The 22,329-nt window shown below is 40.2% G+C and overlaps 1 protein-coding gene across 4 annotated transcripts in view; it reads left to right on the top strand.

Annotated features, from left to right (window-relative positions):
- Positions 1 to 22,329, top strand: part of GAREM1 (GRB2 associated regulator of MAPK1 subtype 1) — a 123,933-nt gene that overhangs the window by 12,014 nt on the left and 89,590 nt on the right. For 3 of the 4 annotated variants that reach the window (XM_073331292.2, XM_073331293.2, XM_073331295.2), the window contains exon 2: positions 13,000 to 13,140. The exons of the other annotated variant lie outside the window; for it this stretch is intronic. In XM_073331292.2, coding sequence (XP_073187393.1) covers positions 13,000 to 13,140 — 141 coding nt within the window. The remainder of the gene's footprint in view (positions 1 to 12,999; positions 13,141 to 22,329) is intronic. 4 annotated transcript variants of the gene reach the window in all.

Below are 22,329 nucleotides of genomic sequence, written 5' to 3' on the forward strand. Positions count from 1 at the left end.
AGATCAGGCTTCGTGTTTATTCACTGGGACTGCTGTAGAACTCTGATCTTAAAGAAACAAAACTTCCCTGTTTCTGCTGGCTGTTGTGAGAGGAGTAGGGGGTAGGTAGTGCAATGGGTGCCAGCGTGAGTTATACTTGTGTTTGTCAACTGAATTGTATCCAGCTCTTGCAGGAGAGTTGAGGACTGAGGGGATGAAAGCTTGATTCCTAAAATAGTTAATACACTGTGTGACCATAAGCAAGGGGGGATCAGGCCATTACAGAGATAAGTTACTCTGAGGTCTCCTATCAGTGCTGCAAGAAGTTTTGTTAGTGATTCTGTAGATGGCATTCTTCTCATTTTGTTCAATACTGAACTGCAGGGGGTTGGGAGCATTGTCATTCTAGGTCTTGGCTCTCAGACGTGATTTAAAAATTTGTTTCAACTTGACTAGTAGTGGCTACTAAAGATGCTGTTGAGTATGCTGTCTCCCTAAAAATATAGGGTTAGCTGTGGTTTCCCAGCTAAATTTCTTGATTAGATTCTGTCTACCTATGACTCCTCTGCAGTTCTGTCTGGGTGCTGCATTTCCCACTACCAGTTGTGTAGTGCTGCTTTCTCATTTAGTCTAGCAGTGCTTGTATTTGAGGGGCTGGTAAAGTGGGGTAGTTCAGAATTTAGAGAAGGGGAGTGAAATCCCATTTGGATTCTATTCCCAGCTCTGCCATAGATTCAACTACAACATTGCATACACAGATTCATTCTGTCAGTTTGGGTAAATCACTTAGTACTTTAATTTTGACACAGCAATAATGTTGCATGCTGGGAACAACATTGTACTAGAAAGCGGGGGTGGGTAAACTACGGCCCGTGGGCCACGTCTGGCCCGTCAGGCCTTTTAATCCGGCCCTCAAGCTCCCGCTGGAGAGCGGGGTTAGGGGCTTGCCCTGCTCCGGTGCTCCTGCCTGGGAGCGGGGTCAGGGGCTTGCCGTGTGGCGCCTGGAAGCAGCTGTACGTCCCCCCTCCAGCTCCTATGCGTAGGAGTAGGCAGGGGTCTCTTCGCACACTGCCCCTGCCCCAACTGTCACCATTAGCTGGGAACCGCGGCCAATGGTAGCTGCAGGGGTGGCGCCTGCAGATAGGGAAGCGCGCAGAGCTGCCTGGCTGGCACCGTGCCTCTGCGTCGGAGCCGTATGGGGGCATGCCGCTGCTTCTGGGAGCTGCGGGGGTGGCATCTGCAGACTGGGCAGTGCGCAGCAGACCTGCCTGGCTGCGCCTCTGCCTAGAAGCTAGAGGAGGGATGTGCTGCTGCTTCTGGGAGCCGCTTGAGGTAAACACCGCCCGGAGTCTGCACCCCTGAGCGCCGCCCCAGCGCTGATTCCCCTCTCCCTCCCCCCCCCGCCCACCGAACCCCTTGATCCCAGCCCAGAGCACCCTCCTACATCCCAAACGCCTCAGCCCCAGCCGGAGCCCACACATACACACACACACACCATCCTCCAGCCTGGAGCCCTCTCCCACACCCAGAAGTCATTTCTGGCTGCACCCCAACCTCCAATTTTGTGAGCATTCATGGCCCGCCATACAGTTTTTATAACCAGATGTGGCCCACAGGCCAAAAAGTTTGCCCACCCCTGCTCTAAAGGATCCTTGCAGACTTCTTTGCAGGATATGCTTCCTTGGGTAGGCTCTGTAGCTTTCCATTCCTGCAAGTTAGTTGCTGTAATTGCAAAAAGAAAAGGAGTATTTGTGGCACCTTAGAGACTAACAAATTAATTGACAGCTCCTTCCCTTAATCAACTGAAGCTGCAGGTTGGTGCCTTTCTAATATGCAAATACAGTACTTGATCTACAATGCCTTTATTGAAACTATCTTTTGGAGTGGTACAAGAGCTTTCAAATGTTGGGGGCCCTTTTATGCTCTTTCCCTTTACTCTCCTTATTTAGCTAAGGCCAGTGTATACAACCTTCTGATGTTTTTAACCTTTCATCATTGGCTTCTGGAAGTTAGTAAAGGTTTCTCTCTACAATATTTCACAATTTTCATAGGGTGCTCTGTTAGCAAAAAAACAACTGTCAGTAATGGACCTTGACCTTGTTGCAAAACAATTGTTCTTTGTCAGTTGCATATCTCAACTTGGCTTGGTTGTTGGCTGGATGATGGCATCATGGTGTGTGTCTGTGTAACCTACTTGCAACATTAGTACTTATGATCCAACCAAATATTTGTAATGGGTTCCCAAGACACAACATTGAGTACTAACAATCTGGGTTTTCTTGTGATTAGAACACCATCCATTTAAAAACTACACTTAGCACTTGCTGTAACACTAAAGATTAGAGGGAAGCCAGAGAAGATTTGTTTTCACCCAGTTTTATTACTGTGTGTATTTGACATGACTTTCCTCATCATTTACCTTCCCTTTTTTTTTTTTTTGCCAAAAGAACAGAGAAGACACACCTTTCCTTTAAAAAACACAAAAGTGATTGTAAAACCTCAAAGTGATTGGGGAACTTGGGGATGGAGGAGCAGGTGTGGTACCTGAAACTACTCATAAGAAGTTTGTGTGTGTGTGTGTGTGTGTTTGACTAGATTGCAAGTTGATGGTGTTAGCTTTAAAGAAAGCACTGGGGCTGTGATCCAGCCACCACTCCTGATATTCTCCATTAATAAGAACCAAGTGTCTTTAAAGAAAATGCCTGAGTGTTAATATATTTGAAATAAACGCAGTTAGAATGATAGCTTTAAATATTTGTGGATTCTACTGAAAATCTATTGGAAAGACATTAAAGGTGTGAATAATACTGCAGAAAGCTTAGTTACAAACAAGTCTAAGATATACCCACAATTTACATCCCATACTCTCTGGATCTCTGTCTCAGAAGGTCTTGGTATCCTGAGGATGAGAAGGGGAACTATTTTAACTAATGTTACCATGAGATTCCTTCATCATCCACTTCTTTCTTCTGACACTGATGACCAAGTCGGACGATGATTCTGGCAGGCACTCCATCCTAGTTAGTTCATTTCAAATTAAAAATTAGAATAACCAATGCAGAGAGATATTTTTTCCCATGTGTTGCATAATTAGATTAAAAAAGGACTTTCTCTTATTGCTCCTGGAATTTAAAACCTTCATTCCTTTGAAACTGTTCCACGGTAGACTTAAATGTACATTTCAGTTTTTCAGCACTTAAAATCCAAGTGTGATGCCTTACAAAAAAGCTTCTGTGTACAACTAAATTTCTTTATTTGCCCTGTTTTCCATTGTCTGAAATAAGAAAATGACAGAAACAGAGAGGGAAACGAAAATCATAGCCTGTCAAATTTGTTCAATTTGTTTCTTCTATGCTGAGAGAATTGTTCCCAAAAGCTTTCCCACCTGCCCCCTTACACAACTGTCCTATTAGGTGCTCTAATGTCTCTTGGCAAAAATAAATTCTGATGTGGTCAAAGAACTGAAAACTACAGTGGTTTGAAATCGAATACATGAGTGACAAAAAAGCACTGCTGGTCTGAGCAGCCAGTAACAATTTTAAAGGCTGCTGTTTTGTGAGCTACCAGAACCAGAAATGACACACCATTGGAGAACTGTGAATCCTGGCTCTGGAGGTTCACAAGGTATTGAAACTTTAAAATAGTCTCATAAAACCTAGTAAAACTAATACCTGTACTTTCACTGCCCTCTTCCAGCAAAGTCTGAGAAGGTGCTGAGTCTCAGGCTGCTGCTGTGCATGCAGTGACTGCTTATGCACTCAAAAGGAGCTATGGCACAGAACAGCTGCTGTTGAAAGTGCACCAGGAACAACTTATTACAGCAGCAGTTTAGGACTTAAAGTAAGTGTGTGTGTGTGTGTGTGTGGTGTGTGAGAGAGTGAGCGAGAGAGCTATGATAGAGGCACAGATATTTAATTTTTGTGAAATTATTATAAATGTGTACATTAACAGTCAGTGACATAGCAAAAACACTGAAGGGGTGGGAAGGAATCTTAACTAATTAGGTGAACCCCCCCAGTAACATCCCATACTTATAATCACTCAGTGCTAGAAACGCTTGTTGTACCGTTACACATACTTCCAAACACTTGTTCAGTACCAGTGACCAGAAGGCAAAGTCTCCAATTCTTGTAGTCCCAAGTGTATTGGAGTTTTTTCCACATTGCTGTGGGTATTATTCTTCACAACACCAAATGTTTTAATTCCCTCCCCACATTCAAATACTTGTCAAAATGATATCATTCAATCAAATTCTTATTACAACTTACAGCTGGAATATTCATCACATTTTACTCTTAAACTCTTCCTTGTTCTCATTTTAAATCTCTGGAATATGTTTGTATGGAAGGAATATGATGTGCAGGCTGTCACTGCTGTTGAGATTAGATCCATTGGGTACTGGATTAAGCAAAAAAACAAAAACAAAACTCCTATGGTTCTATAAAATTAAATACTGAATGAAACTTTAATGCCTTATTAAAGTGCTTCATTTACATAACTGATGTAGTTTTTGGCAGTGGGTCCCAAACTTTTTCTCCCCCCCTTTTTTTTCTTCTAGGCTTTGCCTGGAGGGATTCTCTGATTTGAATCTGATTACCCTGTAAGGTATTTACTATCCTGATTTTACAGAGGTGATCTTTTACTTTTTCTTGAATTAAAATTCTTCTTTTAAGATCCTGATTGCTTTTTCATTGTTCTTAAGATCCAAGCGTTTGGGTCTGTGTTCACCTATGCAAATTGGTGAGGATTTTTATCAAGCCTTCCCCAGGAAAGGGGGTGTAGGGCTGGGGGGGAAGACGTCTCCAAGTGGGCTCTTTCCCTGTTCTTTTGTTTAACACTTGGTGGTGGCAGCATAGGGTTCCAGGACAAGGCAAAGTTTGTACCTTGAGGAAGTTTTTAACCTACGTTGGTAAGAATAAGCTTAGGGGGTCTTTCATGCAGGTCTCCACATGTGTACCCTAGAGTTCAGAGTGGGGAAGGAACCTGTCCGTGCTCCCCTCCAAGACTGCGGTCAGGAGCTAGATCTAGGGGTTCATGGCTGGGGGCTAGGCTGGGGCTGGGGGCAGAGTGGGGCTGGGTGGTGCTCCCTCCCCGCCCCCACATGGGGGCTGGCCTGGGCCCTGCTTTGCCCCTTTGAATGTTCCTCCGTGCCCCCCACAGTATGGGGAACACTGGTCTATGGTGTAAATTGGTAGCAAACTGTAGTGCTGACTTTTTTTAGTTTAAGATTTTGATCTTATCAGAATTAAGCAGGAGAACAGCTTGCATGTTCTCACTGATATTAAGAAAAATCCTATCCTCTTAATTTTAATACTCAGACTTCACAAGAAACGTGCATTTCTTTCTCCCCCAAAATCTAAGCTTAGAAATGGAATTACTCAATCTTTTTTTTCATATTAGTAAAAAAGTAATCTGAAGGAATAAAGAGGCACCTGTTCTACAAGGGAGAAGTTGCTATGGTAATTCAGTATAATTGTGCCATAGAAATAAAACATGATACATTGGTAACATTCTCCTAGCTCATGAGCTGGATGGGAAATAAACATTGATTAGCCTTTGGCTAGAAAAGACTGTCATGCTGTTCTCATTTGTGTGCTCTTTTCCAGCTGTTAAACCAAAGCTAGGAAGTTTGTGTGTTTTGAAACATTGTAACTATCATTTTAATTATAGCTGGAGTTGATATTTAAATGGCAAAGACTATTTTTTTTTCTCGATGAGACATATTGAACTGCTTCCAAATGGCTATATGCTACTGTGCATCGTAGAGATTTTGACTGTTCTACCGTACTCTGCAGTTTCATGGTAAACCTACCACCAGAATATCACACTTTCTACATTGTTTCCATCCCCCATGGTAATAAGATCAGAAAAGAGCATGTCCTTCAGTCTTACCCTTAATTTTGCATGAGAGCTCACAGTATCATGTCAATTAACATTTTAGAATTGAATATGTTGGCAAGTTGACCATCTCCTTTGGGATTCTATTCCACTGCTCAGTTGTTTTGTACTACGGATTTTTTTTAAACTTTCCCACCATCGCTTACACCAAAGCAGCTCTCATCAATGCAATGTTTTAAAAACACTGGCAAAGCTCCTCAAAAACAACAAGGAGTCTGGTGGCACCTTAAAGACTAATAGATTTATTTGGGCATAAGCTTTCATGGGTAAAAAACCACTTCTTCAGATGCAAAGCTCCGGTGGCTGTCAACGCCAGTTCACTCTTGTTTGGTGTAAGCAACAGTGAGAAATCTTTGCAAAAAAGTCTTATTTTAGACAAGGCCTGTGAAGAACTTTTTTCCTTATTTTTTTCTGTTTATAGCTATAGGCCGCTGTTTGTTGTCCTGAGACTGTAAGTTGCCTTCGCTTGAACAGGTACTGAGCATCATGTGGCCCCTCCCTCTTTTTTTAGACTCCAACTTCAGCTCCCCAGAATTCATTTTGTTGAAATAAATCATACTTATTATTTTTTGTTGCCCTTTCTATACTTTTCTCAACCCTTTTTTTAAAAACAAATTTGATTTCTTGCTGATTGGACTGGTCGGGGGATTGACAATGGGGTATAGTACCTTTCACGTTGGTCAGTTGAAGTCCTAGAACCAAGTGAGCAAAACCTGCCCATGGACATGTACATACAGCTCTTGTTGACTTCCATGGGAATTGCACCTCCATATTTAAGGGCAGAATTTAGCCCACTTGTCAAAGATGGAGGCCATCTTCCCAGCACAGGATTGCACATTAGAGCAGCTCTGTCAGTCAGTATTGGCTCAAGAGTTGTTTGAGGCATGAGAATTGACTGTTTCAAAAGAAATACCTATTTGTGGTTAAAAAATAGTAATCAGTGTTGCTGATTTGTAAAGATAGGTCTAAACCAAATCCCACATCCAGATACCCCCAAACTATTTGAACTTGGATCCAGACTTTGCAGCTTGAGTCTCTCTACTGATCATTGGTAAATTCACAGCTATGCACATTTCTTGGGTATCAAGAGATCAAAGAGGAATAACAAATTAAGTAGGCACCCTAATGCTAGAGGCTGGTCAAACACTGACTGACATGTGGACCCACCAATGAAAGGAAGTATGGATTTTGGGTTTAGCATAATCTAAGGTGGTGTCTAATTCTGTTGCTCTGGGACTGGAATATCATAGGTAATGAGTATGGTATAAATACCTAGATATGGCATGAAGTCTGTCCAGAGGAGGTTGAAGCCATCCAACAGGGCTCACAATTTATTCTTTATCAAGAAGCATATAGTCATCTTGTACAGTGCTGTCAGTTATTTGGGTTCACAATGTAGGGACGATTTTAGACCATGAGCTGATGTTTCAGCTTTCTTGTGAGAAAGTAAAAACAATTCTTCATTGTAGGAATAAAAACATTTACAAGCTTCAATGTCTTCAAAAGAAGAATAAGGGATAGTTCTAGGCTTGGTTTCATCTTGGAATGAAGACAAAGTGCTTTCTTCAGAATCTTTCTACTGGAAATATGGTATCTGGTTTATTTAAATGGTGTCCATTACCTTTCTCCTTTTCCAACACACTCTCTACCTCCATTTAAAATGTTTCCAGAATAAAAAAAATTAACGTTTTAAGGGGTATAAATTTTTAACCAAGATGACCAAATGTGGCCTTTTAAAATGTTTAGATTCTTGTAGCTCTCTATTTTATTTTCAGTGGCATATTTTGGTAAGTGAATGAGTCATGTTGATCTTCCTGTTTTGTAAGTAACTTGAATGTCCGTTTACTCGTGCTTGTTGGGATTGAAAAGTGGTCATCTACAGTGTGTGTAATGGGCAAGAATGCTGTTTTATGAAAGTTAATGGACTAAAATTTAATTGTTAAACTAGAGCAACCCCATTCACTGACTTTTAAGAGTAGGATGTGGTTTTAACTACTTCAGCAGATATATAGATTATATTTACTAAACTCACTGAGTTAAATAAAAGCATCTGCTCTTGCACAGTAAAATGATGAAAATATTTTACAGGAATGCGCTGTTTGCCTTTTTGGTAGGATCCATGAAGCCATACAACTCGACATAAACACGCATCTGCCCACTGACCCCAAATCCTTAGTATCAAAGAATGGAGTTCATACTGAGTATATTCCACCACAAAAGCTTTAGTTTACAGTTAAAATTGTTGGAGGCCATTTCCTAACGCAATCACTTAAAATCGAGGAAATTCAGTTCAGGTAATGAGCACATCCACACCAACTTCCAATGACATGACTGGCCACTGAAACATCCTAATACCCAAACTCTCACTTTCAGCTCCAGCATATGACCAACCACGGTGCTCTCATCCAATTCTGAACAATTGCACTCAAACTTAAAACCTGATCTTGATGTGAGATCCTGCTGCCAGTGGATTTGTGACTGTGATTTGTGAAAAATATCCAGGTTTATGGATCTTGGGTAGCAGATAGATTACACACTAGGGGTGTGTCTGTGTAGATTTGTTCCTGTGCTCTAACAGGGAGTCGCTTGAGCAGATGGTGTAATTTCTTTTCTGGAAAACGTTCCCTTACTGTAACAGATCTTGGGAGGCAGGCCAGTCCTCGCTTACAGACAGCCCCCCAACCTGAAGCAAATACTTACCAGCAACTACACACCACACCACAGAAACGCTAACCCAGGAACCTATCCCTGTAACAAACCCAGTTGCCGCCTCCTGTCCCCATATGCACTCTAGCGGCACCATCAGAGGATCCAACTACATCAGCCACACCATCAGGTGCTCACTCACCTGCACATCTACTAATGTGATATATGCCAGCAATGCCCCTCTGCCATGTCCATTAGCCAAACCGGACAGTCTCTAGGTAAAGGAATAAATGGACACCAATCAGACATTAGGAACGGTAACATACAAAAGCCAATAGGAGAACACTTCAATCTCCCTGGACATTCAATAACAGATTTAAAAGTAGCCATCCTTCAAAAAAAAACCTTCAAAAGCAGACTTCAGAGCGAAACTGTAGAGCTACAATACATCTGCAAACTCAACACCATTAATTTGGGCTTGAATAAGGACTGAGAGTGGCTGGGCTCACTACAAAAGCAATTTTCCCTCTCTTGGTATTGACACCTCATCATCAGTTATTGGGAGTGGACCACATCCACCCTGACTGAATTGGCCTTGTTAACACTGGTTCTCCACTTAAGGTAACTCCCTTCTCTTCATTTGCCAGTATATTTATGCCTGTATCTGTAATTTTAACTCCATGCATCTGAAGAAGTGGGGTTTTCTACCCATGATAGCTTATGCCCAAATATATCTGTTAGTCTTTAAGGTGTCACTGGACTCCTCGTTGTTTTTGTGGGTACAGACTAACATGGCTACCCCTCGAATACTCTACACTCCTAGTCCCCACCCAGTTTTAATTAATACAGTAAACATTGACAAATCGCTTCATGAGAACCATAAAGGAAACAATTCTTGTGTGTCTGTGTGTGCGCTTTGCCGAGTATATCTTTTTTTCATACTGTATAAGGATGACCTCTGCAATTCCTGATCATTACTCTCAAGCTTTTTACTTGTGTATTGTTTTGAAATAACTTTGAACTCTGTGACGGAAAAAGATGTGTTAGATATGCTTTGTACTGCCTTCAAATGTCATGCACTGTAGCCAGTGAAACTGGTAAAATACCAGTTAATTCCATATGGGCATGATCATTATATTTACTGTAGGACTAAATAATTGCTTGTTGCCAATGACTATAAAAAGCATGAATTTAACCAGCTGAACTGTAAGTTTGCCTTAACCAGAAATTTGAATCTATTATTGGATGTCTGCCTGTAAAATCTTCTTTTTCAAACACACCAATTCTAATTTGCTGTGTGTGACAGAAATGTTTAAAGAGAAGTTTTGTGTATGAGCAGTGAGCCTGTGATCAGAATAGGCAAGATATCAGAGTGGGGAGATTCTAGAAAGGCTGTGTGTGTGTGTGTGTGCATGTGCACATGAGGTTCTTCTGCCAATTACCTGACGTTACTTCAAAAACATGGTGGGACTGGAGGTCATTCCCCTGCTGTGGAGCAAGTATGCCATTTCCTCCTCAGACTCCCTCTCATCCTCCTTACTTGCTCAGGAACAAGCTGCAGGAGAGGGTGCTATAATGAAAATAGAAGAAATTATATTAACTAAAAACAGACTCCGTCTGTTCATTGGAATGTCAAGGAATGTGATAAATGTACCATTTAGAATTCAGTTCTGAATACCAATCCTTATTTTGAAGGCACCTTTTCTCTCTGGACTACAAATGGTGAGGTCATACTAGAATTTTACCTTCACATGGATAAAGTAGCAAGTACTAAAGGACTATTTAATCGAGTGGAGAAGGGCATAACAGGAACTGTAAATTGAAGCCAGACCAATTTAAATTAGAAATGAGGCACACATTTTTAACTGTAACAAATCGGAACAAACTATCACGGGAAGTAGTGGATTCTCTATGTCTTGAAATCTTAAAGACTGGATGTCTTTCTGGAAGATGTTGTTTAGTCAAATGCAAATTATTGGGCTTAATACAGGAGTAAGTGGATTAAATTCTGTGACCTGTTTTGTACAGGAGGTCAAACTAGATTACCTAACGGCCTCTTCTGGTCTTAAATCTATGAATTCACACAGAACACATCTTTTAAAAAATGTGTAGGTGGGTGGTATTTTGATGGAATGGGAGCATGAAATGCGGCAGGAATAGAGCAGATGGTGGCCATTGCAAATGGAGTATTAGAAGTTGCCTGTTACTTTACATAGTCCTGTTTTCCTGTATCTCCTTTGTGGAGGGTCTCAGCAGGGAAAATAAAAACAGTTTGAGATGGTGAAAGTATGAGAAGTTCTGCACTAATTATCTGTCTGGAAGAACTTGGAGGATCCAGTTCCAGGAGTGGAGAGGGTATATGAGCTTCTGTAGTAGTTGATGGGATTATGTATTTCCAAACTTGACAGCAAGTCCTCTTTCAACCTTGCTTTTATGAAAGATTTTTGGCCATGATTGGTGGGGAAAGGGGAAAATAAAATGTAAAATTGTTGGTGTTTTTGCCCCACAATTCCTGGCCTATGTAGGTTACACATCAGTCTCTGATTACTTTAAAGGCATTGTAATAGACAGAATGAATTTGCCTTAAGGCTCTTTCCTGTGCTTTAAGTAGAAAGACTGAATGTGATTTGAAGATAGGTAAGAGCAACATTTTCTGTAGGAGACAGAGCATGGCATATGGACTGTCAAATACACTGTAATGTAAATGCTATGGCCACAGAACCCAGTGTGTGAGGTATTGTAATGAAGATATCTTACCTATAGACTGCTTTGTGGGGGTTTTTTTGTTGTCTTTTTTTACATTATGGGGTCTATTGCTCTTTGAAAATTGTATTGCACCTGCTTGAATGGCCATGTGACATGACTCTCACAGGCGCCATGCATGCCAAACACTTCTGTCCTGACCAGCAATAGTGAGTGGCATGTGCATCTGAAATTCAGCAGGGACACCCAAAGGAGATGTAGAGGCTGGACAGTTTTATGGGGGAAATGAACTGGGAGTGTTTTGGATGGGCTTGATAGCTGCCAACGGACAAAGGAAGGGCATCTGGCAAAACCACGTAAGCAAAGGTCGGCTTTACATTTCTTGCTGACCTTGAATTTTCATTTACTTCAGCATCAGAAAATTTTGGTATAAAGACTGCAGGATTGAGCCTCAACTAACAGGAATCGCCAACTGGGCAGTGAGTGGGAAGAGAGTAGAATGACTAAACTGAAATATCTTCCCACCCCCAGGAGTATATCCAGTGACCTGTTCACCATAACTGTTATGACTGCAAATTCTTGTAGAACAGTCTAGAGCACAAAATGGAAGTCATCCTCTGAATGGACTGAACCTGTGGGAGGAGATATGCTAATTTCGGATGTTAATGTTATAAGCTCAAAATATCTTTGCATATAGGAATAACTGACTTGTTACTGTCTGTAAAGTTTTGTGAAAATTATTTGGTATCTTCTTATCTAGGACACTTAACAATGTGGTACTGTGTCTTATTTCACGTATAACTTGTTTTATCTTTGTCTGTGATGCCTGTTTAAAATGTTTTCCTAAATAGGATTAAAGCAAGCATTAGTGCTACAAAAGTGTTGATCTGAATACATTATTTAATGTAAATGACAGATGATGTTTACCAACTACATCTGTATGTATAAAAAAACTGAGATCTGAGTTTAGATTTCTATGTGACTGCACCATGTCCTGTTCGTCTATCCTCAGACGTGTGTGTTCCACTGCTATCTTTTTGATCAGAACATGGATCCACTGCAGTACTGTGCAGTACAATAGGAGATACTTGATTAGTCTTATAAGTGCTTCTGCTCTTCAGTGTGCAGAATTGTGCTTGCTTGTATTTTGTGGTTGAGCATATAATTGCGAAGGTGGATGACGAAATGAACCTTTTTGTTTAGCAACAAAATATTTTGGTTGTGTAACTCCATAATTCTCAATAGCAATTAATGTTGATTTTGTACAGACAATTCCAGTGTGTTCTTTAATAAGGCTCATCTTTGTGTATGGGGTTGGGAAGTCTTCCCTTGTTCTGTTCCCTCTCACCACTTGCTGCAAAACCCCCAATAAAAGGTATGAGTAAGCACACTGGTTATCTCTGTATTTTGAAAATTTAAAATGTCATGTGCTTCTCATTAAGGGAGCTAAATAAAAATAAATGGAGGCCAAAAAGCCTGCTCATTCTAGCTTTCTTCATAAGAGCCCTAGAGTCGCTGCTGAATTAACTGAATCACATTTTTCTAGAATTCATATACTAGTGTTTAATTTTATTTTATTTGTAAGAGTAAATTGCTAAACGAAAATGTATAAGATTGTAACCTGTCTTCAGAAACTTTGCTATTTAAGTTGGGTAAAATACTTAATTGCTGCAGTAAACAGTAATGCAGAATAAATGGCTTTAAGTTGTGTAATACAGAGTTAAGTATTTCTTTATGCAGTGAATCTGATATAAAATTACATCTGTTTTGCAGGAGACCCTGTAGAAGGCCTTCGAGAGAATGATTACCTTGTGATTCATTCATGCCGGCAGTGGACAACAATTACAGCTCATAGTCTGGAGGAGGGTCATTATGTCATAGGGCCAAAGATAGAAATCCCTGTTCATTATGCAGGTAAAGCTATCGTTGATTTTTAAAATAAACTATCAAAGAAAATGAATTGCCTGTCAATTACATTGATCACTTCTTTGCTTGGCAGAGAGAAGCTAGATATCTGATGTTAGAGTGATTGTGGCTGAACCTTGTAACAGTATCTGAGAGCATAAGAGGAACTGAAACCATGCCTAGGGCTACTGCTTTAGATTGAATGCATTTGTATTTATTTAGGTAGCACGCTGGTAAATCACATAACTATTTAGTAGAGCTGTCAAAAGATTAAAAAAATAATCACAATTAATTGTGAGATTAAAAAAAAATTCATGATTAATCAGTTTTAATTGCATTGTTAAAAAAATAACAGAATATCCATTTAAATTCAGCATGGAAGCATGTCCTCTGGAATGGTGGTCGAAGTATGAAGGGGCATACAAATGTTTTGCATATCTGGCATGCAAATACCTTGCAACATGGGCTACAACTGTACTTGTTCTCACTTTCAGGTGACCTTGTAAATAAGAAGTGGGCAGCATTGTCTCCCATAAATGTAAACAAACTTGATTGGCTGAACAAGAATTAGGATTGAGTGGATTTCTAGGCTCTAAAATTTTACATTGTTTTGGTTTTGAGTGCAGTTATTTATATTTATATATAAAATTGTACATCTGTAAGTTGCACTTTCACGATAAAGAGATTGCACGTACAATACTCGTATCAGGTGAATTGAAAAATACTATTTTTACAGTGCAAATAGTTGTAATAAAAATAATATAAAGTGAGCATTGTACACTTTGTATTCTCTATTGTCATTGAAGTTAATATATTTGAAAATGTAGAAAAACATCAAAAAATATTGAAATTGGTATTCTATTAACATCGCAATTAAAACTGTGATTAATCATGACTTTTTTTTAATCTAGTTAATTTGTTTTGTGTTAATCACTTGAGTTAACTGCGATTGACAGCCCTACTATTTAGTAAAATAGGATATAATTTTGGAGTATAATTAGTTGCCAGTAGTTATCATGTGAACATGTTAACAATATATCATAGTATTTTTGAATACTTTTTTAGTAGTAGCGCAAGTGAAATAGGACAGAGATGGAATAAATTTTACACTTAGCAGCATATTTTCGTGGTAGGGGTTTATAATAGTACCACAGTAACAGCCAGAGAGTGATAGTATAATGCTATGATTTTATAACTCAACGGCAATACCTTCCTGCTACAGATGGCACAAAGTCTGCTTCTTTTACTGTTACACATAAATGTGGTATAACTAATTAATATCACTTCCAAGTTACTTTCTTTGTGGCAAAGACTGTTTTAGTACTATTTTGTATTACCTAAGAATTTGCTGTATTTTTTCCCAAATTGGACCGGATAACATGTTTAGCATTTAAATAATATCTATCATAGAAAGATATATAAACTCCTCTCGGTGGGGGGAAAAGCTGGTGGGGGCTTGGGGGAGGATGGGAAGTGCCATGGACACCTTGAGTTATAAACACTAAAAATATGAGAAACAAAATTGGAGCCACATTTTCCTTTTCTTTCCTATATTGTGTTGACTAGATTACTGTCCTTTTGTTAACACAGTCTTTTTGGTTCACTCAAATACATAACTAACGTAATAAAAGTATACTTAGTTGTGGAAGAGCTCGCTGGCATTAAAGCAAAAAGTTTTGAATATGAAAGACTTGCAGCAGTGATATGCTATATCTCAATGATGGGACTTACTCTAGTTTTTTCCCCATTTCTATTTCTCCTTGGAGTTTGGAAGCTTAATTTAAAAAGCTACATTTATATTCTTCAGAGTGAAGGCACATAAAGTATATCATAATGTGTGGCATTAAACTTGTTTAGTATAAACAGTGTTTAGTTTATGCATACGAACAGCAATCTGATAGATCCCCTCACTGCCTGAGATGTAATGCTTTGGCCAAATAAACACTTAGCTTCTACATGCTGAATGTGTGTTCTGGAAGATGGTGAACATAAAATTAACTAATTTTTGGCACAAAGGAGTGTTGACATCTCAAGGGGTTTATTGATGCATGATTTATTACTAGTGATGTCTTTTTGCAGTAGTTAACTTATTTCCTGTTTTTTCTTGAAATATTGATTTCATTAATTCTGAATTTGAGGTTAGGGTTAGATCCTAATCTGTTACAGTGGCATGAATCCAGAGTCACTCCACCCTATGTAGTAACTCCAGATTTACATAGATGTCACTGAGATAAAAATCTGAAATAATTAGGCTATACTCCAAGATCCCACAGAAATCTAGTTTTGCATAAGGACTCTATCAGTATAGGATGTGTCTAATACCAACAAAAAAAGTGTGTTTAATATGCATAATACACTTTGCTACCAGTAAAGAAACCATCACAGGAAAAATAAAACACTTACTAGAAAAGTAAAGCCATCTTTTTCCCTCCTACTTAAGTGTAATTCATTATATTGTAAGCTAAACATAAACATTAAAATGCCTTCCATGGGTATAGAAAAGTTCTGATGAAAAACTAAATACCAACTTCTGAATTTTACCTTAACTAATGAAGAATTTCAGAGCTTACTCTATATGAGGTGAACATACACACTTGCTGGGTTCTGACACTGTCCTGAAATAGCTTTAGACATTAGTTAGAAATTATTTTGAAAATATGCAATGTTACAGGTGATGATGCACTGGGAAAGAAGAACTTGTGTAAGTGTGTGTGTAACCTTTTCTCAGAGAAGTTTTCGTAATCTACTGCTTGGATGGTGTGTTTACGTAGATTTAGTGGCAGCTTCTCCACACTAACGTACTCAACTGCCAGCCCTGATCCAAATGTTACTAAAGGGTATGGTCTTCATCTGTAGTTGATGTTGATGTGTACTGGAGGTATATTTACCTACTAGCCAATTTATATAAAAAATTCTGATTTGTATTTGTAAAAATGCCCATCACTTGGCAGGTTGTTTGCTGTGGATTTACACCATTTAGAGTTGTCTTAATGGCCACTCTAAAGCTAGCCTCTGAAGGATTAAAAATGTCTGTTGGTGCTTTTTGTTATCATGTGATCTAAATGTTGTACTTCTATAAATCTTGGCCATCTAATGCTTTGCTGACTATTGTTTTTTAAATGAATGCTGTAACTTTAAGCTCCTATGAATTGGGAACATGCAGTGTGAACACCACACTAGCATTTTGATATTGATTATTATTAAAATTTTATACAAGACCTATAGAGTTCCTTTGGTTGTTAAAATAGCAATTTTTTTTTTAAGGGTGGAGTGGCTTTTTCTGTCCAAATTATATTAAAGTAATTTGCATCATGATCTTTGAGTGCAACTACTGAATGAGAAGGGTAGGTTGAAACTAATTTTATTCTCCTGGATTATAGGTTTAATTACTATGAGACTATCATTCGTATACGTAACTGCTAGTATTAAGCAAGCATTATTTTTGCTACCCCCTCAAAATGAGGTACAAACACTGTTTTTTAGAAAGTTAAATATTAATATTTATTTAACTCAAAGCTTTTTTAGCAGGATGGAAATGAATTATCGAATGATGACTCCTGGGTTTAGCTCTACTGTCCTGCTGACCATCACTTCCAGGGCTTTTCCACTGCTTCAGTGTAAATATTCTACTGTGGATGGTTACAAGGTTAGATTTTTGTTGGAGAGGAACAGTTAAGTATGACACAGCTGTAAGTCTGTGAGTGTTCCCTTTTGAATACTGTTTCCAGTCTGCTTCCCTGTAGAGTAAAAGCTAAAGTTAATGTAGCGTCTAGTTCAATTTTCATATAATTAAAACAAAATGGCTAATGTGATCTGGCTCCTAAAACAAAAGATAAGTCTTCACATGGATGTTAAATGAAGGGTGGGTCAAAATTAACATTTTGATTGTGAGTTCTGTCTTAATGTGTATGAATAGAATCTGGCTTCATGAGAGTTTAAAGATAGTAGATTACTCGGTATTGGTGTTAATTTGCTGTCTAGTGTGTATGTCCTTTCCCAGGGTAATTGGTACCCACCATCTTATTTCATAAACGAAACCTATCAAGGAGGCACCCTGTCGTAAAATAGCTTTATAAAAGTTTAAAATACACCTAGTCCTAGATGAACACCCTGAACAAATGGACATCTGTCTCTGTAGCATCTTCAACTGATTGTGTGAATTATGCATGAGCCAGGCTGGAAAAATTAATAACATCAGCTCAGGCAATGGTCTATAGCTTTCTGGATGTTAGCAAAAAGTAGTCTGTTCGGGGGTGGGGGGGGGGAACCTGTCTTATTATCTTATTTTGGGGCATAGGACTGAGGGACTTCAGTGATTAGACTTTCATTTTGAAACAAAAGGGACTCTGGAAATGGAAAGCATGCAGAAGCAGACTGCAGTATACTGCTTCTTATCAACATTGATTGCCTTCCTCATCCCCATCTGTGGTGGTCCCCTTGGAGTCGGTCGGAAAGGTGAATTTTCTTGTTTAATGAATGATGGCTCCATAATCAAACACTTTGATCCTCAGTGTGCTACACACCGGCACTTTACATAGGCTTGAAAGGGAGTATGTAATACACTGGCTGCTGCATGTGCTCATTTGTCCCTGCACTGGCTATACAGGCTTCTACTATCTTGGAACTCCTTTAGGTGTCTTTTTGCTCAAGAAGTAGAGGCTTTTTGATGCTGAGGGTCCCAGGTTCAGTCATTGCTGATGACCATAATGTGTCTGTGTGTGGTTCATTATACCTGCATGTCTTTTCTTTGAAAGTCCCTAGAAGTGGACACGTTACTTAGACTTGTCATTCTGCAGGCATTACATGTGGAGCAAGGACTTCAATAATTCTAAAAATTGACAGAGCCATGTGTGTGGTGGTGTTGTTTTTTCTTTAAAACTAACAACAAAACTTTACAGAACAACAAAGACGTTGTGGGTAAGTATAATACAATATAATACGTGAAGGGTGTGGAGAAAGCCAATAAGGAAGTGTTATTTACCCCTTTGCATAACACAAGAACTAGGTTCACCTACCTAGTGACATTAATAGACAGCAGGTTTAGAACAAACATAAGGAAGTATTTCTTCACACAACACAAAGTCAACCTGTGGAACTTGTTGCCAGAGGATGTTGTGAAAGCCAAAAGTATAATTGGGTTTAAAAAAGAATTAGATAAATTCATGGAAGATAAGTCCATCAATGGCTATTAGTTAAGATGGGCAGGGATGCAACCCCATCCTCTGGGTGTTTCTAACTGACTGCTGGAAGCTGGGACTGGATGACAGGTATTGCATCACTCAGTAAATTGACCTGTTCATTCCCTCTGAACCATCTGGTACTGGCCACTGTCAGATGACGGGATACTGGGCTAGATAGACCATTCATCTGACCCAGTATGGCCATTCTTATAAAGGGGGGGAAAAAAGCTGGGGGGGGAAAGAGCTAGGCAGGGAAGAGAAACTTATGTTGAAGATAAACAAGATAAACTGGAGGGTCATTTAACCAATTATACCTCTGCCCCCACCCCTTTGCTGTGACTTCCCATTCAACCTAATCTTGCAGAACAGGAACTGTAGGATTTAAAAAAAAATTATATATAAAATGTAATATAGGGTCTTAAATCAGCTGTACCTAGGTGACAGCTTGCTTGCCTCATTTGTTCTTCCGACTACCATGTTTGATGAGTTTCCTCCGAGCAAGAACACTCCTCTGAAGAGAGATGTAAAGCAATACGTTTTAAAAACTAAACCTTTTTTAAATTTTCTCTCGCAGCTTGGGGGGATACCTCCTTCTGCATATGAACATACAGATGGCAGCTATGATGTAACTAGTAAAGAAGAAAACACTTTCTAATTTTTTTAAATAAAAGAACATCACATTCCAGGGTGTGTTACACTGTCATGTATTTTGGGTGTTGGAAACATTCTGCCTTTGACCTCATGCCTCACAGCATAGTGGAGGTGTGCAATTATTGCACTATAATAACACATGCCCTGTCCTGTTGCTTACCTACATGTTTTGATAGCTATCAGAGTCTCTCTCTTAAACAAAGCAATGATAGAAAAATTTTAAACTGTGTCATGTGAGCCTTTGACAGGTGAGGTGGCTGGGATGAATAAGTCAGAAACCTCTTTGCTGGTTTAGTAGGATGTTGTTGTATGGTAGGGCTAAAGCTTGTTAATACTAGTTAGACTTATTAATCATGGCCGAATACCTCATAGGCTTGTGTTGCTCATTTGTTTCCTGCTAATGAGGATGATGATACTGGCTAAGGGCCCTCTCATAAGTGAACTTGCCTCTTCAGTTGTGGAGCTGGAGAGCTCCAAGGATATGTCTATACTGTGTTTTAAAACCCATGGCTGCAAATCTCAGAGCCGGGTCTACAGCAAAGATTCCCAAACTGTGGGGCATGCCCCCTTAGAGGTGTGTCAAGGAACTCTGGGGAGAAAGGGGGCGCAGCAGGGCCGGGACCAGCCCCCATAGGGAGCAGGGAGGGAGCACCACCCAGCCTCTCTCCGTCACCAGCGGCATCCCCTTCACCTAGCCCTGCAGCTGGCCCCGTCTCAAGCCTTGGCATGGCTCGCTCCCACCCCCATCTCTACCCCTGGCCGTGGCCCCTCTCCTGCCCCCAGACCCACGCCCAGTTGCAGCACCAGCTTCTGCCCCCTAACCCCTGTCCACGTCACTCCCGCCCCTCCCCCAGCAATTGAGGCCCAGCTTCCGGCCCCAGCTGTTGGGGGGAGGGGAACAGGGATAAGGGGTATATGTGTGTGTGTGACCTTCAAAAGTTTGGGGATCATGATCTACAGACTCAGGCTTGTGGGGCTTGCCCTATGGCACTAAAAACAGCTATGTAGTTGTTTTAGGCTCGAGCTCTGCAGGTTTCAGATCCCAAGCTCCTGCCCGAGCCCAAATGTCTACACAGCTGTTTTTATCGTCCTAGCAGAAGCCTGAGTCTTGCTGTTGTGATTTTAAAATCTAGTGTAGATAGACCCTAAGACTCCTGTGATCTGTGGCTTTGGACGCTGCTCCTATTTCTAAATGACAGGTTTCAGAGTAGCAGCCGTGTTAGTCTGCATCCGCAAAAAGAAAAGGAGTACTTGTGGCACCTTAGAGACTAACAAATTTATTTCAGCATAAGCTTTCGTGAGCTACAGTGAATGCATCCGGTGAAGTGAGCTGTAGCACACGAAAGCTTTTGCTCAAATAAATTTGTTAGTGTCTAAGGTGCCACAAGTACTCCTTTCCTATTTCTAAAGGTTCTCTTGCCTCCTGGACTCAAATTTGTGATTTGGACAGCACTTCTGCCATACGCTGTATGGCAACTGGATCCTTGGGAATTATAAGGAAGGCACAGTGTCTTCATACCGTGGCACTTACATACCAGCCTAGCTACTTTCTTAAAACATTTGACAAAGAGAATTATTAAATGGTCATACTAAGGCTCTTGCTTGTCCAAAGGTCGCAAGGAGCTTGGAATAGAGCTGTGACCTTATCTTCCCCTCTGCACTATGCCAACCCTACTAGACCTCCACTACAGGCTAAGTATGCTCAGTGTCTCCCGGATGCCTTTAGAGGAAGGAGGGGACACTGGATTCTTCCTTGGCTGACAGTCTGAAGGTCTTCACTGCCAAAATTCAGCCATTAAAAAGGAGACCCTCCCCCAGGACAACTTTTCGCTTAATCTTCCCACTCTGAATCCACAATTGAGGGAAGCACCCCCTCCACCATCTCCCAAATATTCAGTAAAGGGCAGGGGCCTCTAGTGTCTAGCTATTTGGCTTTCTATGATACCAAACACTTTACTTTCTGCCCGTGGAACTGTACAGCCCTAGGTCGTAGTGACTCCTCCTTAAGAGGTTCCAAGAAAAAAGGATGAGACCTAGAACAGGGAGTAGCATTGTTGTTGTGTGGAGAGTTTATTCACATGAATTCTTCCCTATATGCAGCTGTACCACTCCCTGCCATGAAGCAAGATGTTCTGCTTCTTAATTTACTTTGTACCCTGCCTGAGATAGTGTAGCTGACACCCAAATAGCACATGGCTCTCTTGGGGCTAACGTGCCCTAAAAGGTGGCATAACTTTCAGAAAGAACAGTGCCGCAATGCAGTGTTTTTAATACATGACGTGTACCCGCGCACCGCCCCCCCCCCCAAGTAAGTAAATGTGTGCCACTTGCAAAAGACACTTGCACATCTGATGGCCCAGTAGCCAATGCTGTTCTGTGGAACGCTACCTGTGATGTTGATCCCTGTTGGTTTTAGTGCCATTTTGAAGACTTCACAGTTGCTAAGATTTTTCTTGGAATTAGTGCTGATAAAAGTACAGTCACAGACATGTAGTCATACATAACTGTTAAGAGAAACATACAATTATAATAACTCTATTTTAGTTTTTTAACTCAAATATTTGGTTAGTTGCATAAAGGTCCATGAAAATCATTTATCCATTCCTCCCCAGAAGCAAAGTAAAAGTAAAGAAGGTACAGGTTTGGGGTGGGTTTTTTAGTTGCTTCTGTAATTGAAGAATCAAAGAGCCCAGACTTTCCAATAGTGGTTGGCCCTAATTTAAGCATTTCTGTAACCTGAGACTTATCTTTTCCTGATGCTCTTTGGGGTTCTCTCTTTCCCTGTGCTTCAGCAGACAGCCTCATTCTTGTATCTTCTCTTGGGAACAAGTGTCCTGCACCCACATCTTCTTAATAGACTGTTCAGATAGGTATCCCGTATGATTGTAGCCTTAATACATCATATTAAAGTCTGAGATGAATTAATTTTTCTGTTTGAAAACTAGAATTCCCAGCTGGGTTTTAAAAATAGTTCTCTATGGAAAGCAGATTAAATGTCCCAATGAAAGCCTTCAGCTCCTCCAAAATCTAAATTTTGATTGAGGGCAGATGGAAAGAGAGACAACTAAATTTCTAGCCTTTCTAATTGGAGAAGATAACTGGCCAAACATGGAGTTTGTGGCCAATACAGCATCTTCCTCCAGATTCTTCAGGCAGCTCTGTGCCTCTGCTGTTGCTCTAGCTTTGTGAACTTGCAGCTGGATGAAAGCTTACCAGGGTCTTGTCAGTCTTCATTGGGATTTTTTTAGATTCCTTTGGGCAGCAATAAAACTGATAAAAAATTTGGTTCAGTTTCACTCTGCTGCTGCTTAGGAAGGAACAACAAGACAAATATTGAGGATGACGACTTAAAAATAACGATCGAGGA

The sequence above is a fragment of the Lepidochelys kempii genome, chromosome 2, assembly GCF_965140285.1.
Source record: "Lepidochelys kempii isolate rLepKem1 chromosome 2, rLepKem1.hap1, whole genome shotgun sequence".
NCBI lineage: Eukaryota > Metazoa > Chordata > Testudines > Cheloniidae > Lepidochelys > Lepidochelys kempii.